General features: G+C 36.3%; 1 protein-coding gene across 9 annotated transcripts in view; it reads right to left on the bottom strand.

Moving 5' to 3' along the window:
* Positions 1–18,985, bottom strand: part of KCTD8 (potassium channel tetramerization domain containing 8) — a 238,303-nt gene that overhangs the window by 208,231 nt on the left and 11,087 nt on the right. The window contains exon 2 of one of the 9 annotated variants that reach the window (XM_035005056.1): positions 12,355–13,100. The exons of the other annotated variants lie outside the window; for them this stretch is intronic. Coding sequence (XP_034860947.1) covers positions 13,081–13,100 — 20 coding nt within the window. The 3' untranslated portion in view covers positions 12,355–13,080. Of the gene's footprint in view, positions 1–12,354; positions 13,101–18,985 lie in introns of those variants that run through there. 9 annotated transcript variants of the gene reach the window in all.

Genomic DNA, 18,985 nt, shown 5'->3' with positions numbered 1-18,985 from the left:
AGATATAGATATAGATATAGATATAGATATAGATATAGATATAGATAGATAGATATACAATGGAGTATTACTCAGCCATCAAAAAGAATGAAATCTTACCATTTGCGACAATGTGGATGGAAATAGAGGGCATTAGGTATTATGTTAAGTGAAATAAGTCAGTCAGAGAAAGACAAATACCATGTAATTTCACTCATATGTGGAATTTAAGAAACAAAACAGATGAACATAGGGGAAGGGAAGGAAAAATAAGACAAAAACAGAAAGGGAGACAAACCATAAGAGACTCTTAATCATAGGAAACAAACTGAGGGTTGCTGGAGGGTGAGGGGTGGAGTGATGGGGTATCTGGGTGATGGACATTAAGGACAGCATTTGATGTAATGAGCACCGGGTGTTACATGCAATTGATGAATAACTAAATTCTACTAATAAGACAGTATATATTAACTAAATTGAACTTAAATTAAAAGCAAAAAAACCCTGCAATTCTACCTTTGAATACCACATACAAGAGTACTCCAGATACTTAAAAGACCTTAATATAAAAAGTGGAACTACTAAGTTAATAAAAGTAACATCTTGTACAAGGTTTCCCTTGTCATTTTTACATCCTGTGATAGTAGCAGAGCCTAATCCTTTCATTCAACAGCAAAATAGGCCTTGGAGCCTTGGGAATTGGCCTAGGTGATTAAGGAATCAAAAATCCGATAGATAAGGGCACATGAAACATAATGGAAATTAATTTGCACAAACAAGTTAAAAAGAAGTTCATTCTAAAAATGTTTAAATATAAATATAAAATGTGATAAAAATATATTTTGCATATAAGCATAACCTATTTGAAATAAGTTACAAATAGGAAATTTTCCAATGCTTATGCACAGCAAAGAACAAGTATCTTCAGGCTTACATTACTATCGGTGCAGTTTTATTTGTGGTAAGAGGCGACGGCCAACCGATTTGATTTTGACCACTAAATGCGTTAAAGGGAAAAGAGTAATGGCCTGTAGGTCAGGAGCCTAGGTTCAAGTCCTATTTTGGCTCTAGTCAGAATTATTACCCTCGCAAAGTCACTTAACCTCTCTGAGTTTCAGTTTCCTCATTCAAGAGTTAATCAAAATCTTGATTAATATTATCAAAATATTTTTGGATTATAGACCACTTGGAGACTCATGAAGAGTAGGCACCTTCTGCTCTCCTAAAAATGCTCAGATGATAATGCATAAATAATTGTGAATCAAATATCAGAAAATTCACAGACCTTTAAGAGGTCCCTGCGCCTCAGATGAAATATTTCTAAGCTAGCAAACAGCTACAATTCCTTTCAACTCTAAAAGAAAAACAAGAAGAGAAATATGTGAAGGAAGATTATTAGGTTTCTGGCGTAAGTATCAGAATGCATAAAACGGCCATTTACTGAAATTGAAATAGGTACCGGTAGGAGAGAAGGAGGGCGATTATGAATTTTGTTCAGAACTTGTTAACTTGAATATAATAAATCAGACATGTCACTCACATATTCACAACTCTGAATAGGAGTTTAGTTACCACTGGGTATGGCACTCAAGTCTGCTATGGATATAAATTTGGGAGCCATCAGTGAATAAGTGATCATTGCATTATGATGGATTAGATCTCTGAGTGACATGGGAATGGTAACAAAACTTAAGTAACTCTAATATTTAATTTCTAGGTAGAGAATGATGGAAACAAAAAGAAGAGACAACAAGATAAGCATACCGTTGTGTCCTAAAATTAAGAACCCTAACAGTGTGGGGCGCCTGGGTGGCTCAGTCGGTTAAAGGCCTGCCTTCGGCTCAGGTCATGATCCCAGAGTCCTGGGATCATGTCCCACATTGGGCTCCCTGCTCAGCAGAGAGTCTGCTTCTTCCTCAACCTCTGCCCCCGCCCCCAACTCGTGCTTGCTCTATCATGCTCTCACTGTCTTGCAAATAAATAAAATCTTTTAAAAAAAGAATCCTAAAAGTGTCCCTGATAAATGGAGGAACAGAAAAATCACCTTTTTCCTCTGGTCTGGCACTGGTCCAAGCTTTTTTACAAGGCTTGGATAGAGGATTACACCTTTGATTTTATCCCCTCAGTTAGGCGCAAGCTGAACAGCCATATGCACAGAAGCCAACAGGAGGAGGGTTTCAAGACAGAAGAGTCAACAATGGCAAATGCTGATAAGAGGTGGAAATAAATAAGGAAGGAAAGACAGCTACTGGATTTAATGGCATGGATGAAAAACACTGGGCTGTTTTAAAGAGGTGCTGAGGACAAAAAGCCAGATAGCTTGATGTGTGCTGAGATGTAAGTGTAAAGTGAAAAAATGGAAATGTTAACATCAAAATAGAGACCATTGTTTCAAAAAGGTCAGTTGATTAAGGTGGTAACTGGATAAAGATAAGTGATAACTTTCAAAAATTCAACTATGTAAGAGGATAGTTGGGTTAAAATAAGGAACTTTGAGGACATTTCATTATTGTTTTAATGGAAAGAACCCAGCAAGTTTGAAAGCTAATGGGAAGGATGCAGTTGAGAGAAAGAGAGGTTGAATGCCAAGAAATAAAAGTAATAATCATTAATGTAAGATTCCTAATACAATGGCAGTGATAGGACCCAGAGCATAGAGCTGAAGAACCATCCTCAGGCAGAAAGGACAGTTCCTCTCTTACTGTCATGGAAGAAAAGGCACATAAGTTGGATTCAGTTGTGGATAGGTTTGTACCATTGGCAGCGGGAAGATGAATTAATGTAATGGCTTCCATTTTTCTGTAAAGAAAGAGGGAAAGACATTTGCTGAGAGTGATGGACAGGAATAGGTGAGGTAAATGGAGGTTTGAAAAAAAAAGCTGCAATAAGAATACATTGTGAAGATGAGAAGAGTTTATCAGAAAAGCACAGGAGAATTGTCAGGCAGTGTTGGCTGTCTAATTAAGGCTAGTGTTCATGGATTTTTAATAGAGGTGATCTGTTCTATTATGTGGCTTTCTCCAGCATGTCCAAGTCTCTTGGTTATAACTGGGGAAATTTGCTAGCTGGGTCTAATCAAAGGCACAAGAGGGACTGGGGAAAGAAGAAAAAGGCAGAAGAACAAGAGTGTTCAGGTTATTTCCAGGAAAGTGATGGCAATTATAAAGCTGTAACCTAAATTAGATAATGAGGGCAGTGAACAAAGGAAGGCTGATGAATTGAAAGAAAGTGGCTATAACAGACAGCGATCACACAAGCTAGCAGGAGAAGATATTTTGAGCCATGAGATTTTGAATTAATAGTGTTGAAAGTGAAGCAACTATATATATATATATGGCATATGGTCTATCTTTGTTGTCTTGAGTTAGTGACCAGAAAAATATTTGAGCCAAAATTTGCCCCATCCCCAACCTTAGTGTCTCCCCTGGTAATCTATCTATCTAGAGTATTCATTGGCAATCCTCTGTCCATGAAAGCACATTCTGAAGAGAACAGAAGTACAAATTCTCATGGATATGACTATGCCAATGATGACCAACTTGATATAATAAATGACTCATCAGCCCTTCCTCTCATCTTCTATATGCCTGTGAGTTCTTCTAGGTAGTAGGCATGAATGAAAGTATTAGAGTCACCTTTGAATCTACCTCCCCACCTCCCTTGTACTCAATAAGCAGTCCAGAAGTCCTAATGATTAGTTCTTCACCATATTTCTCAGACTCTTCCCCTCTTTTCCATTTACATTGTCATCAGCTCAGTTCAAGCTAGGGCTATCTCATGCCTACACTCCTGCAATCATCACCTCTCAAAGGCTTTTCTGGCTATAATCTACTCCCTTCATGTCTTCCTTTGGCTCTGTATCTTTAATATCTACCTTTATCTTCAGGATAAAGATATTTGTTTTGTCTCCCCACTTGTAAGTTCACTGAAGTTAAGGATCGTATTTATGATATAGACATGTTGATATCCCTCATCAAAGAATCTAGCCTATAATGATTACTTGGTAAACACCAATGAATCTGACACATTTTCCTCTGATAACACTGTGATAACACCAGCTTTATCAAACACTTAGTAAAAAAAAAAAAATCTGTAATTTAAGCTATCAAAGAATATTCTGGTCTTCTGTGCTCCAGTTTTGTCAGAATAGTTTTTGACAGATATACTCCTAGGTGACCAGAAATCTATGGCAGATTTCAGCCACTTCTCTAAGATGGCCTTTGGGATTTTCCTAACACAGCTGGATTCATGGCCTCAGCTTTTTATCAGACTGATGTTCCCTCTAAATCACTGTACTGATTCTACAAAGTTGTCTGTATTTTTTTTTTTTTATTTAATCCATGACACTTGGACAGTTTTGGTCTTGATCAAAAAAAACCAAAATGGGTAGGAGCTGAAAGTTTGAATACATGTAGTCTTCAGAGTATTAGAGGATGGGCCACTCTAGGCAAACTTATGAAGTACATGGATTTGGTTTTCAAAAACAAAGTTCTGCTTTTACGCCATGTTCCTCTCATATCTTTCTCTCTATACCTAATTCAGATATAAAATGCTTTGATGTTCTTTCTTCCTTCCATCCTTATTAAAACAGCCTCTTTAAGACAGTATTCTCTCTCTCTGTATCTGTATCTATAATCCAATATGTAGAAATACATCATTTATTAGCTACCAATTTTTAATAATTATAATTTATCTTTAATTCTGAAAGAGTATAAGCTATAATTAAAAGACTTGAAAAAAACAAATACAAGTTACTTAAAGTCCTACAAGCTAGAAATAACTAAAGGCATTTCCTTCTAGCCTTTTTAATGCATGAACATTGACTTGCATCTTTTTCAATATAATTAACAGCATTCTATGCATACAGATCTCTGTCCTGTTTTTTCACTTAGTATTTCAGCAAGATCATAATTTTTCTTAGAACCCACTTGTTTATAATTAAACAGGTTGCTAAAAATTAATCTGGAAAGTGCTTAAAGAAGAATATTCTATAGCACCATCCCCTAGAGATTCTAATTCAGTAGGGAACAAATATTCAATTTTAGCCAACATCCCAAGTGATGCTACTACAAGTTATTTAGACTATCATAGCTTTATTGATGTTTTTACACATCCTGGAAGAAGCAATTGGTTCTATCAATTCCTCTTTCATCAGCATCCTTAACTAGCTCTGCTCTATTTTTCATAAGACCCACACTAAGCATCCACAAGGCTGGGTGAATCCCATTATCTACCCTCTCTACTTCTGTATCTACACCAGAGACTATCTCCCAGTCACACAATTTGTTACCACTACAAATTTACAATTTCCTTTAATTATTTCTAAAATCACTGATGAGCTACTAATTGGTAAATCTAACTGATGTTTTCAGTCTTAATCTATGGTCAACCCTCTGTACCATTTACACTGTTGTGCTTAAAACTTGTTTTTCCCATAGATTCTACAACCACTTCTCTCTTATGATATTTCCAATGTCCAACTGACCTTTCTCAGTATCATTTTCCAGGTTGCTCTTTATCTATCTTCAACAGCCTCAGCACATTCTCTGCCTCTCCAAACTTACTGATCATCTGATCTCCAGTACCAGTGTATGAGATATCTCCACCTGAAAATTACACAGATAACTCAAATTCAAAAGGTCTAAAACCGACCTCATCATATTCTCCTTAAGGAGAAGGGCAGGTCCTCACTGCTCCAGGATGCCTCATTTCATGTAAGGCCATCACCAACTCTGGAGTCATCCTCTATATCTCTTTCTCTCTCTCACCTACATCCATTAGGTCACAAAGTCTGAGCTGCTCCTGACACAGGATCAAAAAATCATTCAGACTCCCATGAAAGAGAGATTAGAGTATCAGGCTTAACTAATAATTTTGAAAATAGAGGCACAGATGAAACAAAGAGTGGTCTGGGACATCCCTTGTGCCTCCCCAGTCCCTTATTTCTGACATAAGATATTTACTCTCTGCCTCCAAATAATCAATGAAGAACTCAAAAAAGGTACCCAGAGAAATAAATAGCTTGTGTAGGGGCCATGCCTTATAGATTCTTTACTTATTTATCATAAGTCATCCTTTAGCCAAGGTCATATGGCAAAGTCCTTCACTAGAGAAGATCTTTCTTCCTAGAAATATCATTTATCTATTCACTTGGAGAGCCAGTTAACAAGAAGATTAGACCAAGTCACCTGACTTCTTTGCTTTTTCCCAAGGCATCTTACTGGTAAAGGGAATAAATTAATCATAGGATGACTACCAGATACTTTAACTCTTTCCTCCCAAAGTTCAATTGATTCTATCACCTACACAGCACTAGAATTTATTCCTTACTCCCTATATTTTCTAGAGCACACCAGTTGATCTCTAGCCTGAACCTTTCCAACAACCACGAGCCAACCAAGTAACTTTGGTTTCCCCAATTCCATATGTTACTCCATATTTGATCACATCCCTTCAGGGTTTAAAACCCTTTGCCTGACATACAATGTACTGTATTATCTCTCCTACATTTCCAGATTTCCCCCCAACACATTCCCTGATTGGGACTACATCAAAATAAAAAAGCTTCCACACAGCAAAGAAAACAACAAAACTAAAAGACAATCTACTGAATGGGAAAAGATATTTGCGAATGACATGTCTGATAAAATGTTAGTATCCAAAATATATAAAGAACTTACACAACTCAAAACCAAAATAAGAAATAATCCAATTAAAAATGGGCAGAAGACATGACAGACATTTCTCCAAAGAAGACATACAGATAGCCAATGGTTACATGAAAAGATGCTCAACATCACTCATTATCAGGGAAATGCAAATCAAAACCACAATGAGATATCACCTCACACCTGTCAGAATGGCTAAAATCAACAACACAAGAAACAACAAGCGTTGGTGAAGATACGCAGAAAAAGAAGCTCTCATGTTAGTGGAAATGCAAACTGGTGCAGCTACTGTGGAAAACAATATGGAGGTTGTTCAAAAAATCAAAAATAGAACTACCATAAGATCCAGTTAATTCCACTACTGGGTATTTGTCCAAAGAAAACAAAAACACTAATTAAAAAAGTTATATGCATATGCACCCCTATGTTTATTGCAACATTATTTACAATAGCCAAATTATGAAAGCAACCCAAGTGTCCATCAATAGATGAATGGATAAGGAAGATGTGGTGTGTGTGTGTGTGTGTGTGTGTGCGCGCGCGTGTGTGTATTATTCAGCCATTAAAAAGTATAAAATCTTGTCATTTGAAACAACATGAATGGATCCAGAAAGTATTATGCTAAGTGAAAGAAGTCAAACAGAGAAACACAAATACCATATGATTTCACTCCTATGTATAATTCAAAAAACAAAAAAAAAAAGGAACAAAACAAAAAGAGACAAACCGAAAACCAGATTTGTCACTACAGAAAACAAACTGATAATTACCAGAGGGGAGGCGGGGGAGGTGGGTGGGGAAATAGGTGAAATAGGTAAAGGGAATTAAGAGTATATTTATCACGATGAGCACTAATATATAGAATTGTTGAATCACTATATTGTACATTTGGAAATAATAGAAGACTGTACTTAACCATACTAGAACTAAAATTTAAAAAAAGAGGGACACTTGGGTGGCTCAGTCGATTAAGTGGCTGGCTCTTGATTTTGGCTCAGGTCATGATCTCAGGGTTGGGAGATCTAGCCCATGAAGGGCTCCGTGCCCAGTGCTCAGCATGGAGCCTGCTTGTCCATCTCCCTCCCCTGCCGCCACTCCCCCTACTCATGCCCCTGTGTACACGCATGGGTGTGCTCTCTCTCTCAAATAAATAAAATCTTTAAAAAAAAATTTAAAAAAAGAAAGAAACAGTACTGTCAGACACACTGTGAGACTTCACTCCGCAGAGGGGAGAACATGTCTAATGTGAAATTATTCCCTTAACTCTGGACTAGCCGAAACATCCACATCAGGATTAACAGTAAATTTCTCTGGATAGTTAAAGGAACGTAGTAATTGCTATGATTCATGGGCTTTTGGAAGATTATTTATTACAGTGTATAGGCATTATTGTTGCCCGTAATTTCCCTACAACTGCCCTATATCTTGCACCTCATGAATTTAAACTCACATTCCAATGCCAGGCAAAAGTTTTTCATCTGGCAAGTCGCTAGAGTAGAAGCCTCAGCTTGTATCTTGACTGTTATGGAGAATGCGTTAGTGCTTTAACCAGCTTCTTCCTCATATTTTAACTCAAAGAAACTTATATTTTGTTACTTCTGGTTCAATTTACATAGTGCAATTCAACCGACATGCTAAAAACACCTGACAAGTATTATCTCATTTATGCTTAGATCATTTTTCAGGTAAGAGATGGAGAAATAATCTCAAAGTATTTAAGTCATTTTCATTAAATCAATAAACTAGAAAGTGACAGAAGTTAGCCTCTGATTTTCTCTAATCTTCACCAGAATCCATATACACTTTAGCCTAACTACAGAGACAGTTGTCTAATGATTTAGCAGATTTTCATTTATCGAAGATTCTAACATGCATATTTTGAAACTACATACTTCCATAATTTAAATATTCCTCAAGTTCTCCAGTGTAATCTGAAGTCTTTCCTATGAGCTCAACCTAAAGTACATGTCTTCAGTTCTTCCTATGATTCCAAGATATGCATATCCTTAATAAATCCCATTCAGCTTAAACTAACTAGAATGCATTTGGTTTTATGTAGCTTAGAAATAGGTCTTATACTAGAGAATACAGTTCTTTGCTGCAATAACAAAACATAAATTATGGTACTGGTTTATTGTAGCAGGGAGGCAGTCAGGTGGTTGGTGCCAGGATAAAGATGCTACCAACAGGAAAGCTGACAACAACCATTATGTGATGATGACCATTTGGTCAAATTATGATCTGCTGTACCTAAGAACATAGACACATGCCAACTAAAGCTATAGCATGAGATAAAATGCTAGGACATTTCAGAATATTAGTATGTAGTGTTTGCTTCCTGCTTCTTTCAGCAAAGCCTTGTAAGAGAGACCCACCTAGGAAACCTTCCAGAAGAGACAGAAGAGAACCCATCTCTTCTAAAACAGGTGCTCTTTCCTCTCTTTGCCTGAAGTCCGAAAGAGAATTTGAAGGAGAGTCCTAGAATTTGGAAACTTACAGAGTTGACAAATCTAGCTATTTCCATACAGGAAACAGAAACAGTTAAAAGATGTGGCCACAAAAGGGCAGGGAATCTTCCAAGGACCTAAGGGGCTACGTCAAAAGAGCACTGAGCCTCTCGCTGGTCAAAGACTGAGCAGTTTGAGCATATAGCAGTAACAAATGTCATTGACAGAAATGCTTAAATACATAAAATATCCATGATTTCACAACTACACTTGAGAGACAGAGACAGAGAGAGAAAGGGAGGGAGGGAGGGGGAGAGATTGAGAAAAGAAGCAGCAAAGGAGGAGAAGAACGACAAGGATGAGGACAACAGGAAGAAATGAAAAAGGGAAGCCCCCCAAAGACCAAAACAATAGTAACGACTCCCTGAATATTATTGGAAGTTACTCAGGAACCAACTCCTTACTGTGGAAAATGACAACAAATAAGAAAGAATTATGCATTTTCCCTGCCTTTCCTCTATGAATTGTATTTTAAGTAGTTCTTGAGAGAAAGTTCTTCATTATAAAATTCCACCTGATAAATATGGAAGAAATGATAAAATAAGAAAATCACAATTTTGGCATCCCCTAATATAATAGCTGCATCAGGCAATGGTCATCAATATAAAATTATTAGATCAATGTTTCGTGGGCACTTACAATGAAGGGATCAGACTGACACATCTGCAGATTAATTACCATTAAAAATGGGACAACCTGACACTTGTGGAATGGTCACCTATGAACTAATATATTAATAGAGTTACACAGAATCACCTATGAATAGTCTTGCCAAAAAAAAAAAAAAAAAAAGCTGAATCTAATCAAGGTTGAGTTAATGTTCATTTACAGAAAAGGTAGAGACAAAGGCACAATTTAAATGAGGTCACAAGAAAGCAAGCAACCATATCCAGAACACAAGGCATTAATAATTAGGCCACCAGACCCTATTTCCGTAAACAAATTGATGGCATTATACGTAAAGAAATAGAGACAGAGGCAGAAAAAGAGAGAGAGGATGAGCTATCCTATATTGGGACAGGCACATAACAGTCCCAAGTTCAAAAAAAAATAACTATTAAAAAATCTTTGAGACCATCTTGGAAATATGATTGTGGATTATACATCAGACTTTGACAAAAAATATTATTTGTCTTGTTAGAGTTGAAATTGGAAGAGTGGCTATATAAGGAAATATCCTCTTTTTTTGTTTTAGATACTAAAGTGTAGGAGTGAAATAACAATGGTTTGGGTTTTTTTTAAAATGCTTTAGCAAAAATAAAATCAGAGAGATGAAGTGATATTTTGATTATTGCTAAATCTAGATTATGAATATATGGGAATTTTTCTCAACAATTCTTTTTTTCATTATGTTTAAAATTTTCATAATATAAAAATTTATGTTAAGAAAACAATAGCAACGGGGCACCCGGGCGGCTTGGTCAGTTAAGCGTCTGCCTTTGGCTCAGGTCATGATCTCAGGGTCCTGGAATTGAGCCCCACGTCGGGCTCCCTGCTTCTCCCTTTCCCTCTGCTTCTCCCCCCTTCTTGTGCACACTCTCTCTCACCCTCTCTCTCTCTCAAATAAAATCTTTAAAAACAAAACAAAACAAGACAAAAACAAAAACAACAGCAACAACAAAAACAACTACAAAACTGCAGCTTTAGCAGGAGGTATAACTCTTTCACACATTATTTGAAATGATTGACTCACAGAGGCCACAAAATAAAGTTTTCAAAATAAATAAATAAAGAGACTAAAAATGATTAGGACACTGATTTTGATGGATCTTAACTCACTTGTGAAACTGACCAAAAGTGCACTACAATTTTGAAGGAATTCTTTTGCCAAAGAAACTGCAAGACTGGCCATCAATAGCCGAGGCTCTTTAACCCTTAAAGCAGCCCGCATTTCTCTGACCTGCGAAGCAAAGAAGTGCACTTTGAAGTCTGCGTGGCTGCCAACAGGGTGTACTACCCAGTGCCTCCTTCAGATGTGGCCCCAGAAGACACCGAACAGAAAAGAGTCTAGCAGAAAGTGAAGAATGGGACCGTAAAGGACAATAGGCAAGGGGGTCTTATTCAATAGCAGAACCAGGTGCTACCAGATAGTCTTAAGAAATGTATTCTAAGGCCAGGAAAGAGAGTCTCTGCTGTCTGCATAGCGGGATTTGCTATAGACCTGGGATGCTGCGTGTTCCACATTCTCCCATTCTTGAAACAAAAGCTCTTACTGAAGCCATCCAAGTATCCTATTTGATATTGTTTATGGATGCACAGAGAGCAAATAACTTATATAGTCATATATTAATTCACAAGTGAGCATTCCACAAGAAATCACATTCAGATCTCATACAACATACTGCACATTGCCCAAAACAGAGGCAGGGCTGATGAGACTTGAGGTCTCCCCCTTGGGAGAAAGGCTAGTAAAATATTCATATGCAAACTTAATAATAATAAAAAACTTAATAATAAGTTTTTTCCATCTTAAATTATCTAGAGTGGAGTCTGCTACCTGTAACTAAAACCTCTGTAACACAGAGGGCATTTAAAAATCATTGTATTTTCAAACTTTTCCCGGATTTATTACAATATGAAGAGTCTGAAATGAATATATTACTTTGCTAGGGCTGCAGTAACAAAGTATCACAAACAGGATGGGTAAACAACAAAAATTTATTATCTCACAATTGTGGAAGCTAGAAGTCCAAGATCAAGGTGTTGGAAGGCTTGCTTCTCCCTGAAAGCCATGAGGAAGAATCTGTCCCATGGTTCTCTCCTACATTCATGGTTTGTTGCCAGTCTATAGCACTCCTTGTCTTGTAGATTCATCAGCCTGATCTCCACCTTCATGTTCATATGGTGTTCTCTCAGGGTGCATGCACGTCTGTATTTCTTTGTCCAAAGTTTTTTTTTTTTTTTAAGATTTTATTTATTTATTTGACAGAGAGAGAGAGACACGGCGAGAGAGAGAACACAAGCAGGGGGAGTGGGAGAGGGAGAAGCAGGCTTCCCATAGAGCAGGGAGCCCGATGCGAGACTCAATCCCGGAACCCTGGGATCATGACCTGAGCCGGAGGCAGACGCTTAACGACTGAGCTACCCAGGCACCCCTGTCCACATGTTTTTCCTTTTAATAAGGACACCAGCTATACTGGATTATGGTCCATCCTAATGACCTCATTTTAACTTGATTACCTCTGTAAAGATCCTGTTTCCAAATAAGGTCATATATTCTGAGGTACTGGGGATTAGCATACCAATTTATCTTTTTGGGGAGACACAATAGAACCCATAAGATACTGCATACAATTTAATAAAAATTATAGCCATTATTGCCTAGTGTTTGTACTGAAACTGTGGAGTAAATTTGTTATTGTTATTTTGTTTTCGTTCGTTGGTTGGTTGTTGTTTGTTTTTTTAGTTTTACCAAATACTGAGTATTATTACGCTTCCCAGTATGAATGCTAAGTACCAAATTATAATTATGATAAATATGGCTTGATAGTAGTAGCTATAAAGCAGATAGCTTGAAATAACTGTTTACTTGACAATCCAAACATGCTAACACAAGAATTAAAAACTGAAATATTGTAATGGTCCTTTTATGACACAGAAATGCATCATTCCATAGAAGAAATGTAAATAATTATACTAAGCTACAGAATCTTCCATGCTGGACTTCCTAGCATATTTATCCATGATTCCATTTACCAGCAACATCAACAACTGTTAACAAGTTCCATACCTTCTTGTTACAAAACAAATATGTATCTTTTTATAACTGTCTGTGAATCACGCTAAATCAACACATCACAGGTCCACCTGACTGAAATAAAAAGAATACCAACTAACCATTTCAAATTCAAATTCAATCTAAACATGGAATACCTGTCAAAGGTGACTAGGAGAAGTCTTCATTTTAATTTGACTAGAGGATTTCTTCATGGAGAATAGGCAACATCTGTAAGAAATATAGCAACACCTGGTCTATTGAATAAACTTTTCATTTCTTCAAGTGGTAAAATTTCTCATAAGGATTCAGGTGTAATAGAGAAACCAAAAAAATTATAACACTCAAAATACTGAGTTTATCTCAAAATAGGCAAGTTCAACAAAAGGTCAAGATCAATAACAATATTGCATTTTTCTAAAACAAATGTCATTATTCAACCACAGGTCAGAGGGCAAACATTTTTAATTGCCCGCAGTGGCCATGGAGTTATACTGATGCTCCCCCAAAGAATTCTCATGTGTACACACACACATACACACACTCCTGCCTAGACATTCATAATAAAAAATTAGTATGAGATATAAAAAACATATGATCGTCTCAGTAGATGATACAGAAAAAAAACCTGACAAAATTCAACATCTGTTCATGATAAAAAAATCTCAACAAAGTGGGTTTAGAGGGAACTTATCTCAACATAATAAAGGCCATATATGAAAAACCAACAGCTAACACCATACTCAACGGTGGAAAACAGAGCTTTTCTTCTAAGATCAGGAAGAAGACAAGGATGTCCACCCCCATCACTTTTATTCAACATAGTACTGGAAGTCCTAGCTGCAGCAATCAGATAAGAAAAAGAAATAAAAGGCATCCAAATTGGTAAGGAAGAAGTAAAACTTTCACTATTTGCAGATGACATGATACTATATAAAGAAAACTCTAAAGCCTCCACCAAAAAAGTATGTGAATTAATAAATGAATTCAGTAAAGCTGCAGGATACAAAATTAATATACAGAAATCTGCTGCATTACTTACACTAATAACGAAGTAGCAGAAAGAGAAATTAAGAAAACAATCCCATTTACCATTACACCAAAAAAAGAATAAAATATCTAGGAATAAATTTAACCAAAGAGGGGAAAGACCTATACTCTGAAAACTATAAGACATTGATGAAAGAAATTGAAGACAACACGAACAAATGAAAGGATATACCAGGCTCATGGATTTGAAGAATTATATCATTAAAATATTCATACTACCCAAAACAATCTACAGATTCAATGCAATCCCTATTAAAATACCAATAGTATTTTTCATAGAACTAGAACAAATAATCCTAAAATTTGTGTGGAACCACAAAAGACCTTAAATAGCCAAAGCAATCTTGAGAAAGAAGAACAAAGCTCCCAGATTTCAAGATACATTACAAAAGTGTAGTAATCCAAACAGTATGGTCCTGGCACAAAAATAGACACATAGATCAATAGAAAAGGATAGAGAGGAAATGAACCCACACCTATACGGTCAATTAATCTATGACAAAAGAGGCAAGAATACACCATGAGGAAAACACAGTCTCCCCAACAAATGGTGTTGGGAAAACTGGACAGCCACATACAAAAGAATGAAACTGAATCACTTTCATACACCATACACAGAAATAAACTCAAAATGAATTAAAAACCTAAATGTGAGACCTGAAACCACAAAACTCCTAAAATGAAACACAGCCAACAATCTCTTGGACATCAGCCTTGGCAACATATTTATGGCTGTTTCCTCAGGCAAGGGAAACAAAAGCAAAAAGAAAAGGCACAGCATAAGGAATAGTCAATGATACTGTAATAGCAATGTAACAGGACAGATGGTAGCTATGCTTGTGGTGAATACAGCGTAATGTATAAACTTGTTAAATCACTAAGTTGTACACCTGAAACTAATGTAACATTGTGCATCAACTATACTAAAAATAAAATATAAAATAAAAATAAACTATTGGGACTACACTAAAAAAATGCCTAGCAAAGGAAAGCATCAAGAAAACAAAAAAGCAATCTAGTGAATGAGAGAAGATATCTGCAAATGATATATCCAATAAGGGGTTAATACCCAAAATACATTTTAAAAATTATACAACTGAACACCAAGAAAAATCTGATTAAAAAAATAGGCAAATGATCTGAATAGACATTTTTCCAAAGAGGACACACAGTTGGCCAACAGACACTTGAGAAGATGCTCAACATCACTAATCATCAGGGAAATGCAAGTCAAAACCACAAAGAGGTATCACTTCACACCTATCAGAATGGCTAGTACCAAAAAGACAAGAAATAGCAAGAGTTGGTGAGGATGTGGAGAAAAGGAAACACCTGTGCACTGTTGGTGGGAATGTAAATTGGTGTAAACACTGAAAAACAGAATGGAGGTTCCTCAAAAAATTAAAAATAGAAATACCATATGATCCAGTAATCCCACTACTGGATATTTACCCAAAGAAAACAAAAACACTAATTCAAAAAGACACACACACCCCTATATTTATTATAGCATTATTTACAAAAGCCACGATATGGAAGCAACCCGAGTCCATCAATAGATGATTGGATAAACAAGATATGGTAAGTACACAATAGACTATTTCTCAGCCATGAGAAAGAATGAGATCTTGCCATTTGCAACAACATGGATGGACCTAGAGGGTATTAAGCTAAGTGAAATAAGTCAAACAGAGAAAGACAAATACTGTATGACTTCACTTTACATGTGGAATCTAAAAACAAAACAAATGAACAAACAAACAGAGCCTGAAATACAGAGAACAAACTGGTGGTTGCCAGAGGGGATGTAGGTGGGAGATGAGCAAAACAGATCAAAGAGATTAAGAGTTACAAACTCCCAGTTATAAAATAAAGAAGTCACCAAAATGAAAAGTACAGAACAGGGAATATAGTCAATAATATTGTAATAACATCATATGGTGACTACACTTATTGTGATAAGCATCTAGTAATGTATAGAATTATCAAATCAATATGTTGTACACCTGAAACCAATATGATATTGTATGTCAATTATACTTCAGTATTTTTTTACATGTTAAGAAAATGAAAAGAAAACACAGGAAGAAGCTCATTGATATGGTCATGGCAATGATATTTTGGATGTGATGCCCAAAGCACAAACAACAAAAGCAAAAATCAAGAAATGGGACTCCATCAAACTCAAAAGCTTCTGCACAACAACAACAAATAAAATGAAAAACCAACCTACAGAATGGGAGAAAATTTTTGCATATCTTATAAAAGGGGTTAATAACAAAAATACAAAAAGAACTCAGTTAACAAAAAACAAACAGAATAACTTAAAAATGGACAGAACGTTTTTCCAAAGAGGGCATCAAAATGGCCAACAGGCACATGAAAAATGCTCAACATCACAAATCATCAGAAATATGCAAATCAAAACCACAGTGAGATACTACCTCACATCTGTTAAACGGCTATCACCCAGAATACAAGAGACAACAGGTGTTGGCAAGAATGTGGTGAGAAAGGAGTCCTTATACCTTGTTGGTGGGAATGTGAATTGGTCCAACTACTAAGGATAACAATATGGAGGTTTCTCAAAGAATTAAAAATCTGCCATACAATCAGCAATTCTATTACCGGGTATATACCCAAAGGAAATGAAAACAGGATTTTGATGAGATATATCCATGCCCATGTTTATCACAGAATTACTCACAAGAGCAAAGAGATGGAAATGTCTGGAAATGTCCACCAATGGATACATAAATAAAAAAGATGTGGTACATACATACAGTATAGTATTATTTAGCCATGAGAAAGGAGAATGTACTACTCTTTGTGACAACATGGATGGATCTTGAGCATGTTATGCTAAGCAACATAAGTCAAACAAAAACAAGTACTGTATGATATCACTTATATGTGGAATCTTAAAAAGTTAAACCTGTAAAAAAATGGAGTAAAATGGTGATTACCAGGGGATTGTATGGGGGGGAGCACTAAGAGGATGATGTTTAAGGGTACAAAGTATAACCAGCAGTAAATAAGCCATAGAGATCTAAGGCACAGTATATTGAATACAGACAATAATATTGCACTATAATTATATGATGTGATAAATATCGCTACATGGGCAATCATATTACGATATATAAATGTATCAAAGTAACACACTATGCCCCTTAAACTTAAAAATACAGAAATCACTGGAATTATATGTATGAATCCTTACCCTCCACCCGCAGAGACATCCTAGATGCAGTTTTCACCAACCAGGAGAAAAGAGGTCAAAATATGGGAGAGTTACTTCTAAATGGCTGTGAGCATCTGCCTTAGATCTCTCTGCTTTCTTCAAATACCTGAACTTTCAGTAACTAAAAAGCTTATATTCAAAATGTGTAGCAGAATTTCAATAGGAACTAATGAGTTGAAAGTTAACACAGTTCTCTCAAAATTGTAGAAATATGTATTTAAATCCAATTTCTAGCCTAAAATTTTTGGCCAGGTGCCCAAATTCTGAGCAATGTTTGAGCCCACCTGGCTCTGTGACAATTTGTTCTCTTGCACAAAATTGCTAAAAAATCAAAGCTAAATGCATTCACCAGAAATATAAATATGGAGTATGATTAAGAGGTGCTTTGCCTAAATACATGCCATAGTTTAGACAATAACCAGTGAATAACAATATTCTTAATTGTGTCAAAATTGACCAGTGACTAGCACCAAACCTAGAAAAGTACATTTTTCTCCTAAGCAATGAAGAACCAACTAGAATAAACTTATTTTAATAATATTTTGACATTGATTTTATACTTACTAGCTCAGTATTTCTTGTAAAATTTCACTAATGATGATGGGACCTTTTCAGAGCAATTTAAATAGGTATTTGCTATTGATTACCTCAAAAAGAAAAAGAGAAGAAATCTGGTGCTGAGAATTAATAATGTAGAGAAATGGGATTAGTTACTTGATCTGAGGCCCTAACCTATATTGAGCATTTAATTTGTGCCTATTATTCTTCTAAGTGTTTTATATGGATTACTTCATTTAATCCTCATAACAAACCTATGAGTATTATTGGTTCCCTCACTTTCCCTTCAAGAGGGAGATTAAATTATTTTTCTAAGATAACAAAGCTAGATCCTAAGATTTCCTAAGATTGACAAAGCTTGTCAAGAATTTGTCAAGGAATCTGACCAAGAAGTACTGAACTATTCATAGTGTTCAAGGCTTTTACTTCTTCAGAGTGGAAGCCAGCAGATTCTGGGATTGTCTCCCCCTAAACACACTACTACTCTTCCTATTCTCCTCATACAGAAATTATAGCTGTCTAATTATACAAAATGACGAGAAAGAGCAATACATTCTGAATTCCATCTATGCTCAAGCTTTGGCTATTTTAACTTGTGAAAGAAATGGAAGTAACACAACTGAACGGTTAAATCACTCACTATTTTGGTGACAAAAAGTCGACACTATATTTTTTAAAATTTTTTATTGTTATGTTAATCCCCATACATTACATCATTAGTTTTAGATATAGTGTTCTATGATTCATTGTTTGTGCATAACATCCAGTGCTCCATGCAGAACGTGCCCTCCTCAATACCCATCACCAGGCTAACCCATCCTCCTACCCCCCTCCCCTCTAGAACCCTCAGTTTGTTTCTCAGAGTCCATCGTCTCTCATGGTTCGTCCATCCCTCCGATTTCCCCCCCTTCATTCTTCCCCTCCCACTATCTTCTTCTTTTTTTTTTCCTTAACATATATTGCATTATTTGTTTCAGAGGTACAGATCTGAAAATCAACAGTCTTGCATAATTCACAGCGCTTACCAGAGCACATAACCTCCCCAGTGTCTATCACCCAGCCACCCCATCCCTCCCACCCCCCCACCACTCCAGCAACCCTCAGTTTGTTTCCTGAGATTAAGAATTCCTCATATCAGTGAGGTCATATGATACACGTCTTTCTCTGTTTGACTTATTTCGCTCAGCATAATACCCTCCAGTTCCATCCACATCGTTGCAAATGGCTAGATCTCATTCCTTTTGATGGCTGCATAATATTCCAT

This window comes from Mirounga leonina, unplaced genomic scaffold (genome assembly GCF_011800145.1).
Source record: "Mirounga leonina isolate KUSES-001 unplaced genomic scaffold, KU_Mleo_1.0 Mir_129, whole genome shotgun sequence".
In the NCBI taxonomy this organism is placed as follows: domain Eukaryota; kingdom Metazoa; phylum Chordata; class Mammalia; order Carnivora; family Phocidae; genus Mirounga; species Mirounga leonina.
This window is presented reverse-complemented; position numbering and strand designations above follow the sequence as displayed.